Source organism: Pygocentrus nattereri, chromosome 22 (assembly GCF_015220715.1).
Source record: "Pygocentrus nattereri isolate fPygNat1 chromosome 22, fPygNat1.pri, whole genome shotgun sequence".
In the NCBI taxonomy this organism is placed as follows: domain Eukaryota; kingdom Metazoa; phylum Chordata; class Actinopteri; order Characiformes; family Serrasalmidae; genus Pygocentrus; species Pygocentrus nattereri.
In genome coordinates, this window is record NC_051232.1 from 932,092 (window position 1) to 945,177 (window position 13,086).

General features: G+C 39.4%; 1 protein-coding gene across 3 annotated transcripts; it reads right to left on the reverse strand.

Annotated features, from left to right (window-relative positions):
• Positions 1-285: 285 nt before the first annotated feature.
• Positions 286-9,933, reverse strand: LOC108412834 (zinc finger protein 585A-like). 3 transcript variants are annotated; one of them, XM_017685057.2, is made up of 4 exons: positions 4,885-4,932; positions 4,743-4,806; positions 3,979-4,046; positions 286-2,438 (listed from the first exon to the last, which is right to left on the reverse strand). In XM_017685057.2, the coding sequence occupies exon 4, from the start codon at positions 2,354-2,356 to the stop codon at positions 818-820; it is 1,539 nt and encodes a 512-aa protein (XP_017540546.1). In that variant the 5' UTR covers positions 2,357-2,438; positions 3,979-4,046; positions 4,743-4,806; positions 4,885-4,932; the 3' UTR covers positions 286-817. The 3 variants fall into 3 exon arrangements, with proteins under 3 accessions (XP_017540546.1, XP_037388760.1, XP_017540547.1); XM_037532863.1 differs by lacking the exons at positions 4,743-4,806; positions 4,885-4,932 and adding an exon at positions 9,813-9,933; XM_017685058.2 differs by lacking the exon at positions 4,743-4,806 and having other exon boundaries at positions 4,885-4,937.
• Positions 9,934-13,086: the final 3,153 nt, after the last annotated feature.

The window sequence follows — 13,086 nt, forward strand, 5'->3', positions numbered from 1 at the left end:
GGTGTATTGTTGCTGACCATGTCCATCCCTTTATGACCACAGTGAACCCATCTTCCGATGGCTACTTCCAGAGGAATAATGCACCATGTCACAAAGCTCATATCATCTCAAACTGGTTTCTTGAACATGAAAATGAGTTCATTGTACACCAACAGTCTCCACAGTCACCAGATCTCAATCCAATAAAGCACCTTTGGGATGTGGTGGAACAGGAGATTTGCATCATAAATGTGCAGCCGACAAATCTGTAGCAACAATGCTATCATGTCAATATGGAACAAAATCTCTGAGGAATGTTTCCAACACATTGTTGAAAGTATGCCATGAAGAATTCAGGCAGTTCTGAAGGCAAAAGGGGGTCCAACCTTTTACTTTATTTACCTAATAAAATGGCCAGTGAGTGTCTATATCATTCTCGCTCTTTTAGGTATATGAAGGTAAAGATGATAAAGATGATAAAGAGCCAAGCATTTGCCAAGGCAAATGCTTGTTGTTACATCCACCATTGCATCAGAAACACTGTACTAGCTTATATCTTCTAAATTATTATTGAATGTAAAGGCTCTTGATAGGTATTAACAGCATGAGCAGTGTGGACATTTTGAGAATATGCAATACCACACCTTCTCGTTGGGTGAATGAGCTTTAGGTTTGACTTGGTGGTCAGTAGAGGAAATTACATTCCATTTAATGCTTATGTTTTAGAAACGGTGTAAAACAAAATGTGGTTTTCCCCAAAAGACAGACTGAAATCTGGCCTAGAATCTGGCCTAGGTTCCTGTAGACTTTCTCACCTGGAATGTGTTAAGCTTACTCATTACTGCTGATTTCCACCACAGCTCTTAGTGCACTTGTGTTTTTGGAGATTACTCTGTTGAGTAAAACTCCTCCCACACTCTGAGCAGTAATATGGTTTCTCTCCTGTGTGGATGCGCAGGTGGTTCTGGAGAGTACTCTGTTTAGTAAAACTCTTCCCACACTCTGAGCAGTAATATGGTTTCTCTCCTGTGTGGATGCGCAGGTGGTTTTGGAGAGTACTCTGTTTAGTAAAACTCTTCCCACACTCTGAGCAGGAATACGGCTTCTCTCCAGTGTGGATGCGCTGGTGTGTTTTGAGGTTACTCTGTACAGTAAAACTCTTCCCACACTCTGAGCAGTAATAAGGTTTCTCTCCTGTGTGGATGCGCTGATGGCTTTTGAGAGAACTCTGTTTAGTAAAACTCTTCCCACACTCTGAGCAGTGATATGGCTTCTCTCCAGTGTGGATGCGCTGATGGTTTTTGAGATGACCCTGTTCAGTAAAACTCTTCCCACACTCTGAGCAGTAATACGGCTTCTCTCCAGTGTGGATGCGCTGGTGTGTTTTGAGATGACTCTGTACAGTAAAACTCTTCCCACACTCTGAGCAGTAATAAGGTTTCTCTCCTGTGTGGATGCGCTGGTGCTTTTTGAGAGCACTCTGTTGAGTAAAACTCTGTCCACACTCTGAGCAGTAATACGGCTTCTCTCCTGTGTGGATGCGCTGGTGTGTTTTGAGATGACTCCGTTTTCTAAAACACTTCCCACACTCTGAGCAGTGATACGGTTTCTCTCCTGTGTGAATGCGCTGGTGTCTTCTGAGATTACTCCGTTGAGAAAAACTCTGTCCACACTCTGAGCAGTAATACGGCTTCTCTCCTGTGTGAGTGCGCTGGTGTATTTTGAGAGTACTCTGTTGAGTAAAACGCTGTCCACAGTCTGAGCAGTGATACAGCTTCTCTCCCGTGTGGATGCGCTGGTGGTTCTGGAGATTACTCTGTTGAGTAAAACTCTGTCCATACTCTGAGCATTGATACGGTTTCTCTCCTGTGTGAATGCGCTGGTGTCTTTTGAGATTACTCTGTTGAGAAAAACTCTGTCCACACTCTGAGCAGTAATACGGCTTCTCTCCTGTGTGGATGCGCTGGTGTATTTTGAGAGTATTCTGCTGAGTAAAACTCTGTCCACAGTCTGAGCAGTGATACGGCTTCTCTCCTGTGTGAATGCGCTGGTGTGATTTCAGATTACTCTGTTGAGTAAAACTCTGTCCACACTCTGAGCAGTGATACGGTTTCTCTCCTGTGTGAATGCGCTGGTGGTTTTGGAGATTATTCTGTTGAGTAAAGCTCTGTCCACACTCTGAGCAGTGATATGGTTTCTCTCCTGTGTGGATGCGCTGGTGTATCTTGAGATGACTCTGTGCAGCAAAACTCTGTCCACATTCCAAGCAGTAGTGATTTCTCTCCTTGCTTTGTTTCTGCATTTGTCTGTGAGATATATTCATGTGGAGGGTACCAGATGATGTTTGCTGAGTCCCAGAATGTCTTCTGGATGCCATATTCTTATATAATCACCCGTTTCAGCAGCTTAACTTTCCTCTTGGTGGAATGTCCTGACGTGTTCACTGAATCACATTTAAGCTGAGTAGGAAAAAGCAGAAGAAGACTTGAAACCAACATCAATCATTTCTAAAAGAAAAAAAAAATTCTCAATTTGCAATAAAGTAAAATTAGTCTAATCCAAATAAATAATGGCAGAACTCCCCATATGATGTGGAAAAGCCAATAACTTAATATCCTCAAACTCTTTAAATACACAGATATATCACTGAACCTTTGTTGCTACGCCGACATTGGAAACTGCAGGGCTGAACTGGATTTTTAAAATATTTTTCACTGAATGTAACTGGACCCTCTGCTTTAGAAGGTCACTCAAGAGCTCAGATAAGAATTTTGCTGTGTGTTTTTATTTTGGCAAGTTCTCAAAGCTTTGTTGTCTTATGAGGCCTTAATCCAAGTCATGCATAGACAATTTCAATTTCAAATAAACTGTGGCCCTGCAAATCTCTTAGGGTGTTTACACTTTACAGCCATGGACACATCTGAAACGTTAGGCAACTGACTGTTACAAAACAAGGGAACAATATAAAATATATCTGAACTGAAAGTATATCTGGAATGTCATTAAGAAATGAAAGGTAGGGACAATTATTGAAGTCAGGGCAATATATGAACGTCTAAGGAACACCTCTGAAAAATGCTTGTTGACTGTCAACTTCGGCAAAGCAAAACCCCTACCACACTGCCACAAACCTGCACAAGGATCCAGCTGGCATGGGAACCATGATTTACTGGCCTACTGTGCCATTTTGTTGCAAACATCACCAACATGGAAAGGTTATCAGATGGTAACGTTAATTGCAATCTAATTACAAATTTCAACTTGTAATTTGCATGCAACTCTTAGATAATCCAGAGGCATCTTGAAATCAAGTGCTGTGGCTTAATGAAACAACAACTGAACTCTTTGGCTACTATCACCATTTACTGAGAAGGTCACTTTTCCACAAAGCACAGTTTTAATTTCTTTTCCATCTAACATACAAATCTAATTTCTGGAAAACTTAGCAATTTTAAAAAATGTAATAATTATAATAATAATGGCTTTGGTCAGTGTAACTCCATTTCATGTAGCTACTCATTTAAAAATGCCATGGACAGTTCTTTAAATGAGCATCTACAGGGTTTTACTCAAGGCCTAATAGAAAACACATGGCATTGTACTCAGTAAGGGCCAGTGATGAGCACAGTCTTTATCTACTTTACAAAAAAATGCTGTTATTGTGGGCTGCGGGTGTAAATGAACCGAAGGAAGATAATTTTACTGTTTTGATCACTGTTTTTAAAAAAATTATTATTTTGTTTAATATATGAGCTAAATATCATAATATACTAAGTGATAAACCCTGAAATTACTGGTTTAGCCAAACCTGTGTTTTAAGACTAAACTAAGCAGCACTGAAAATGCATGCATAACATATATATATATATATATATATATATATATATATATATATATATATATATATTTATTTATATATATATATATATATATATATTTATATATATAAAACTTTAATAACTGGTCATGTAGAGAGATGAAAGATTCAAATCAACTCACCTGACATCAGAAATATTTTGCTTTTTCTTGGCTCACCACTGGAGGTCGTTACATGCAAAGGGACTACTCTTCACAGCCCCCACATGTCAGCCAATAAAGACATACAAAATGCAAACAAGATTAACACAAAAGGCATGAGAACAGTAAGACCTTTCAATAAAACTTCATAAAAGAAAATCAAGAAAAAATAATATTTAACCCTTTCAGTCATTCTTTGTAGATCTCGGTCTTTGGAGAAATGTTTTAAATGTAGACATTTTTATTAGCAATGTTATTAACTTGTTTTGGGCACCAGTTAGTTACGCAAATACTGGCACAGCAATGAATATAACTTCAAAAACTGATATAAAATGATGACAACAAGCTTTAGTTGAGGCAAATTTGACCAAACTAAAAGTTGTAGAGTATGTTTGTCAGGCATATTTCTGTACAATACAAGTGATTTTAGATCTTCAAGTCACAGTTGTGTCACAGTATCAGCTTATCTCTATTAAAATTCAGTTGAGGCATGTTTTAACAAACTAAAGGTTGTAGTATGTTTGTCAGATCAGGTCAGATCTATACTTGTTAGTGTCAGTTATTGATTTTCACATCATCAAGATCGAGAACTCTGACGAAATGTAATGACTGTAGTTTGTTGTCTGTTTTACCAGATTTAGAAAATGTTCTTTCAGAATCTTTAAGAGGCGGTTTGTGAGCGACAGGAGGGGCGAGACGCGAATATCCGCTGAATATCCAACATCAGCGCAACTTTACCGACCTACCGACTTTACTGCAGCTCCTCCTCTAAACCCCTGCAGGACGAGCAGCACCTCCATCAGTGAGGCTCTAACAGACATTTAAAAACACTCATCAGTCAGTTACGCTGACATATAAGGACTGAAAGCAGCTTAAAGCAGCACTTACAGCTCTTTAACCTCAGACTGAGTCTCCGCTTCAGAGCTTCCCCCAAACACAACACGCTGTGAGAACACAGCAACAACAGACCACAACCCGGAGGATATTTTTCAAAATAAAAGTTTCTAGCGCTCCGTACGTTTTCGTTCATATTAATGAATGTGCGTATTAATAATTAACTCTCTAAAAATGTTATAAAACACTTTATGGGTTTTACATTGTACAAGCATGACCGCACATTTAGGAGTCTCTCATACTCGTACTCTGAAATAGTTTATAGCCTATTGCATTGACATTCATTGATATTCACTATGGGCATAGTTTTAACTGTGTCTAATGAGTAGATTGTGTCAACATAAACCCACAGTGAAATGAAATCACCAAGCAAGCAGCCCGTGTGGGAGTACTATGAATGTGACATGCCTATATATTATTAAAGGAAGGACGTAGTTTTTCTACTGCTCGTTTCTTCATTGTTATTATTAATTTGTTCCTTCAAAAATTATTTTTCTTTGTTGTTTGTGAAAAATATATGTTGTTGAAGAAGTCCTAGATATGCTATGGGGGTGAAGAAGTGATGGTACACTCTGGAACACTCAGCACTCCTTACGTATCCTATTTAATTAAGTTTTCGTGTCAGTTTATGTACTTTCCAAATATGACATCAACATCTGATACGTACTGTTCAATGTCTTACAATTTACTGCTACAAAAAATAAAATTATCTTTATCTAAATCAAATTATCAAGCAAATAATCAGAATATAGAATTATTAGACACTTTATAGTTGAAAACAATATATTACCACATTTTCTTAAAATGTATTAAAGATCTTTTTCCTCAGCACATATAATTTATCATTGGGGGGGGGGGGGGGGGGGGGGGGCACAAAATACTAATTGTTTACCTTGTAAAAAATTACAGTTGAAAATCAGATCTAAAGATGTGAAATTTCACATCCATGCAATAAATAATAAATCACCTTAACTGCAGTGCAATTCATAGAACTTTATATCCTGCCTGTTTTCTCATGGCTGATTTCCATACATGTTAAATGTCTACTGAGACAGCATAGAAACATCAGGACATGCAGTTATTTAATTTAATGAATTACTCCATCGTGGGTGGAGTCCATCAGAGTTTGGAAAGTCATCTATTCTTCTTCTTTCGGCTGCTCCCTTTAGGGTTCGCCACAGCAGATCATCTGCCTCCATCTTGCCCTATCCATTGCCTCCTCTACTTTCACACCAACCATCTCCATGTCCACTTAACTACATCCATAAACCTTCTCTGAGGTCTACCTTTTCTACTTCTACCCGGCAGCTCCATCTCCAACATTCTTTGCCCAATATATCCACTATTACTCCTCAACACATGTCCAAACCATCTCAACCTGGCCTCTCTGGCTTTATCTCCAAACTGCTCCACCTGCACTGTCCCTCTGATCTGCTCATTTCTAATCTTGTCCATCCTTGTCACTCCCAAAGAAAATCTCAGCATCTTCATCTCCGCCACCTCCAGCTCAGCCTCCTGTCTTTTAGTCAGAGCCGCAGTCTCCAAACCATACATCATAGCGGGACGCACTACTGTCTTGTAAACCTTCCCTTTCACTCTTGCTGCTATCCTTCTGTCACACATCAGCCCTCACACCCGTCTCCACCCACTCCATCCTGCCTGCACCCTCTTCTTCACCTCTTTTCTACACTGTCCATTGCTCTGGATGGTTGACCGAAGATATTTGAAGTCATCCACCTTTACGACCTCTACTCCTTGCATCTTCACCTTTCCACCTGCCTCCCTCTCATTCACACACATTTTCTGTCTTGTCTTCAACTTCATTCATGCCTTCATTCCTCTCCTCTCCAGTGCAAACCTCCACCTCTCCAGATTCTCTTCCACCTACTCTCACCACAGATTACAATGTCATGTGCAAACATCATGGTGCATGGAGCCTCCTGCCTGACCTCATCTGTCAACCTGTCCATCACCACTGCAAACAAAAAGGGGCTTAAAGCTGATCCCTGATGTAACCCTACCTTCACCTTGAAACCATTTGTCACTCCAACTGCACACCTCACCACTGTCTCACTATACTCATACATGTCCTGCACCACTATAACATACTTTTCAGCTACACCTGACTTCCTACAGTACCATAGTTCCTGTCTTGACACCCTATCATATGCCTTCTCTAGATCCACAAAGACACAATGTAGCTCTTTCTGACCTTCTCTGTACTTCTCTACCAACACTCTCAATGCAAAAATTGCATCTGTGGTAATCTTTCTGGGCATGAAACCAAACTGCTGCTCACTGATCTGGACCTCTTGCCTTAGCCTTGCTTCAACAACTCTTTCCCATACCTTCATGGTGTGGCTCATCAACTTTATACCTCTGTAGTTACTGCAGCTCTGCACATGCCTTGTTCTTAAAAATGGGGACCAATACACTGCTTCTCCACTCATCAGGCATCCTCTCACTCTCCAGGATTTTGTTAAACAACCTGGTTAAAAAGTCCACTGCCTTCTCTCCTAAACATCTCCATACCTCCACAGGTATGTCATCTGGACCAACTGCCTTTCCATTCTTCATCCTTTTTAAAGCTGCCCTCACTTCCACCTTACTAATTCTCTGCACTTCCTGATCCACTATCTCTCCCCTCGTTGTCCTCCTCTCTCTCTCTCGTTTTCCTCATTCATTAGTTCTTCAAAGTACTCCTTCCATCTAATCATCACTCTCTGTTCACTCACTAGTACATTTCCCTCTCTATCCTTTATCAGCCTAACCTGCTGTACATCCTTTCCAGCTCTATCTCTCTGTTTAGCCCATACAAGTCTTTTACTCCTTCTTTACTGTCCAGCCTCTCATACAGCTCATCATAGGCCTGAGCCTTTGCCTTTACCACCATTCTTTTTGCTATGTGACTAGCCTCACAGTACTCCTGCATACTTCCTTCATCTCTCTGGTTATCCCACTTTTTCTTAGCTACCTTCTTCTTCTGAATACTCTCCTGGACTTCCTCATTCCACCACCAACTTTCCTTGTCTTCTTTCCTCTGATCAGACGAAACACCCAACACATTCTTGCCAGTTTCTCTCACCACCTTAGCTGTAGTTTCCCAGTCCTCAGGTAGCTCCTCACTGCCCCCAAGGGCCTGTTGCAATTTTTCCCTGAACTGCCTGCAACCATCCTCCTCCTTCAGCTTCCACCATCTAATCTTTGGCTCTGTCTTCACTCTCTTCCTCTTCTTTGTTTCTAACCTCATTCTACAGACAACCACCCTATCCTGCCTTGCTACACTTTCCCCTGGCACCACTTTACAATCTCCAATCTCCTTTAGGTGGCATCTCCTGCTAAGGATATAATCCACCTGTGTGCACCTCCCTCCACTCTTTTATGTCACCCTGTGTTCTTCCCTCTTCTGAAAATACATGTTCACCACAGCCATTTCCATTCTCTTTGCAAAATCTACAACCATCTGACCTCCCGCATTTCTGTCTTTCACACCATACATACCCAGCACCTCTTCATCCCCTCTGTTCCCTTCACCAACATGTCCATTGAAGTCTGCACCAATCACTAATCTCTCCTCTCTAGGGACACCATCTACCACTTCATCCATCTTACTCCAAAATTACTCTTTCTCCTCTAACTGACAACCAACTTGTGGTGCATATGAACTGATGACATTCAAAATCACACCATCAACCTCCAACTTCAGGCTCATGATCCTGTCTGACACTCTCTTTACATCCAGAACACTTTTCACAAGCTGTTCCTTTAGGATTATCCCTACTCTATTTCTCTTCCTTTCTACACCATGATAGAACAGTTTGAATCCACCTCCAATGTTCCTGGCCTTGCTTCCTTTCCATCCGGTCTCCTGGACACACAGAATATCTACCTTCCTTCTCTCCATCATGTCTGCAAGCTCTCTGCCTTTACCAGTCATTGTCCCTATGTTCAGAGTCCCTACTCTAACCTTCACACTCCTGCCTTTCCTTCTCTCTCGCTGCCTTCTAACCCGCCTTCCTAATGGAAAGTCATCTATTGCTGAGCTAAATTATTTTACAGCAAGGAAGTTATGAAACAGTGCTGGACTAAAACCATCCAGGACAAATTAAATACCCCTCACATCATACCCTTCTATTCAATTTAATCTAAAATGTGTCAAGATACAACTGATTTAGTTTAAACATGAGGTGAAATGTGTAGATGTAAAGCTACAGCTATACAGTTAATTCAAGGCGTTTTAAATAATAAAGCTGTTTTGAATTCCTTTTAGCAGAATGTGTTTCTTTTCTGAGTTTCTGTGACTTTATGTTGATTCAGGAATTCCCTGTAATTTATACTGATAGAGAAGTTCACACAACAGATAATCTCTCATTTGGTTCTGCAAAATGGATGACATGGAACTAACCCTAACCCTAACCCTAACCCTAACCCTAACACTGCCTTTATAAAGAAGCACACATAAAGACCACAGTTACTGTCACATGTGTGTAACGGGTTGTAATATGATTTTAGGAATAATATTACTTATTGAACATTAGCAATATTTCCCTGAGCATATAACCTTAACTGCTCAGCAAAGGTAAGAACATAAGGGAAGCATAGCATTGCTTTCACCAAAAAGTGCTAAAAACATGGGTGATAAGCGCCATCAGGTCACCATAACAGGTAACAACATCAACCACATTGGAATTTTCACTCGTGCACATGGTACTGCCATCTTACACACACAAGCTGCACTGAATGTACAGGGCTCTGCATATATACATATATATATATTTATGAACTGCTCGGTAATGCCAACATCTTACATTTAATAAGAGAAATAAGCTAATATCACACCGAACACCATTTTGAGCTCATTTTACGGTTATATAATCAGAGCTATTTGTAATAACCACTTTAATTCACAAAACGCATCTTACCAAAGCTCAGTAAACGCATTCAGTGTCAAAATGGGGTTCCAGGGCTTCTTGGATGTGGTATCTCACTCACATAAAACTTAATATCTGACAATGTTCTAATTTAATTAGAACAGAGAGCTTAGCTGCACGTCTGTGCTGAGCGAGCACAAAGAGAAAAAAGGGAAGTGAAAGTTTGTACTAAACCTCAAGTCATGAGTGTGGTAGGAGGGGCTTGAACCTGATTGGCTAGTACTCTTTAGTTCAAAGAAGTAAAATTAATATGCTTATATAATTTTTATCACTACGAATAATTAATTATTAACTGTCTAAGTTTACAGTGATAGAAGATTTTAAATTAAATAGGATTGTCTGAAATTCAATATTTTTATCATTTAGTTCACAGTGACCTTTATGTTGAGGTATATGGTATATTTATATTAATTTTGCATTTTGGAATTATTATTTTAAATTTAATCCACTGAGCAGTATTTATGTGTGGGTTACATGTGTCTAATAGATTTTGTGTTATATTGAAAACAGCAGTAATTCAGAATACAGAGCATATATTTATTTGAATAACTACAGTTTCTTTTGACTTTTGGAGCATCTGGCAGAAAGTCTATCTCTTTACAATATAAACTGCAAAGCTGTTGACCTGCAGACATGGATAGGCACATCAACACCTTTTTTCCTTCACCTTCTCTTGTAGAAGAGCCAGTAGTCATCTGTTATTCTGTCATCATACTCTTTTATAAATGCTAAATCCTCTTCAAATAAATTTTTGGAAGATCATGTTTTTTTAAGAATACATTTGTCTGTTAGTAAGGGGTAGTTATCTCATATGGCTCTGTACATTCATGTTTTGTCTTCTGCAATTTAGGTTATGTAAGTTTATAGTTTTGTAACTCTAAAGCAACTAGAACAGAGTTAGATTGAGACACCATTTAATGGTGATTAACACCATTGACAGTCCAGCCATTGTTATCTGCTTTGAAAAGTTTAGCCAAGAGGAATTTTTCATTGAGAGAGATAATGGCTCCAGTTTGGTAAACATTATAATTAAACAATGGAATCTGGATTAAAATTGCACTGCTCTGATACTACAAGTAGTGTTTCAGGGTAATGATGGCCTCGTTTTTATAAAGGAAAATCTTTTCTTCCACATTTGTTACGCTTGTTAATTTTAGAAAATGATTTCAGTGAAACCTCCAGTCCTATAGATGTAATTAGGTTTGTTGGTAACGTAAGGATTTAGTTGTTTCTGCTATATACAGCTGGATATTTACAGCATAAATTGCAGCTAAACAAAGACAAAACATGAATGTCCATCAAATCACTTGATGAAAAAGTGCCTGAAAGTGTTTGTTGTACAAAGTTGTCAATGTAGAAATATATAGACTGTGCTGTAATTCCACTCGAGATAGTTAAGGGGGTGATTCTTTCCGACTTGATTTGTTCCAGTACTCCAATACCTCAATCAAATGTGTCTGAATGATCTATTTTCTCAGACGTTCATGACATTTGTGACTGCAGTGACCCAACAACCCTCCAGCCCGATCACAATCACCAATCAAGGATGAACTATTAAACATAGCTTTCTCAACACCTGTATCACCTAAAAGAAAGAGAGAAGCACCTCAACCACCAGAAAGGCAGCTTTGCTGTCTACCACATCATCATCAGGAGCTCCACTCAACCTCCTTTAATCACATCATTTTCAAGTAATCCAACAAACCCGATATTTTTCAGGTCTGGGCCATCCATCCATTTTCTAAGCCGCTTCTCCGTCAGGGTCGGGGGGGGGGGGGGGGGGGGGCTGGAGCAGTCTTCGGGCGGAAGGCAGGATACACCCGCTAGTCAGTGATGATGATGATTTAACCATACACATTTCAAAAACAATGCACACAGATTAAACAAAACATAATGCTTGTCCCTAGAGCTTTTAGGAAGTATTTTAGCTCCTACACTACAGTTCAAATCCATAAGAGAGAATGTAGGAAGGTTGAATGCAGATGGTGTAAAATCAAGCTTCAAATTCACAAGGAAATCTTCAAAGATAGGCTATAATAATGTGCAAATAATGTGCAAAGCTAGACAGTCCTTTTTCTCCAGCATCATCAACAATAATATTAACAACAGCAGAATACTTCTCGCTATGGTTGACAAACTAAGTCAGCTACATATATGGACCCAGAATTAGTTTCACCTGGAAAATGCAATGAGTTTGCTACCTTTGTTAATATCTAGAGTTTCGGGCAAGCGATTAATACATCTGCCAGAGAGCCTATGTCCTCTCTATCACCATGTAAAAATGTTATGGTCAAAATGTCTCAGTTTAATGCTATCAATGATGGAATTTTAATTGATACAGTGAATCATCTCAAATCTTCCACTTGTAGACTTGGCATGTTACCAAGCAACTTTTTAAAGAATGTGTTTCACTCAATATCAGCGGACAGGAAGTAAACACCTCACTCCCGTCAGGTGATTTTCTAACAAATTAAAAACTGCAGTTGTGAAGCCTCTGGAAGCAACTCTATTGAGTAAATACAGACCAATCTCAAATCCACCTTTCATTGGAAAAATTGAGAAAATTGCCTTTAAGCAACTTACTGGTTTTCTGTCCTTAAATAGCTGTCTAGACAAATTTCAGTCAGGTTTTAGGCCTAATCATAATACTGTAACAGCCACAATTAATGTTATTAATAACATTTGCTTAAATACAGACTCTGGAAAAGCATATGTTCTATTGCAGCTTGATGTCAGCGGTGCCTTTGATACCACTGACAACAAAATTCTCACAGACAGACTTGAGAACTGGGTTGGGCTCTCAAGAACTTTCCTAAAATGGTTAGTTCATACCTGCAAGGAAGGATAACTTTGTGGAAATAGAAAATAATGTTTCTGAGAGTGCCAGTGACCTGTGGGGTACCCCAGGGTTCAATTATTGGGCCAGTCTTATTCAATTTATACATGCTGCCCCTTGGCCAAATACTACAACACTATGGGATTTCTTACCATAGCTATGCAGATGATACACAGATCTACTTGGCCCTCTCCCCAAACAAATTTGATCCCTTGATTCACTCTGTAAGAGCCTTGAGCTCAACAGTAACAGGATGAAACAAAACTTTCTGCAGTTGAATAAAGATAAAATAGATTATTTTACTTGGGAATAGCAACGAGAGGTAAAGAGTAGCTGCATATCTGGATTCAAGAGCCCTAAAATCTAAAGAACTAGGACATAGCCTTAGTGTACTAATGGACTCAGTATCTGATCAGTCATGTCAAAACA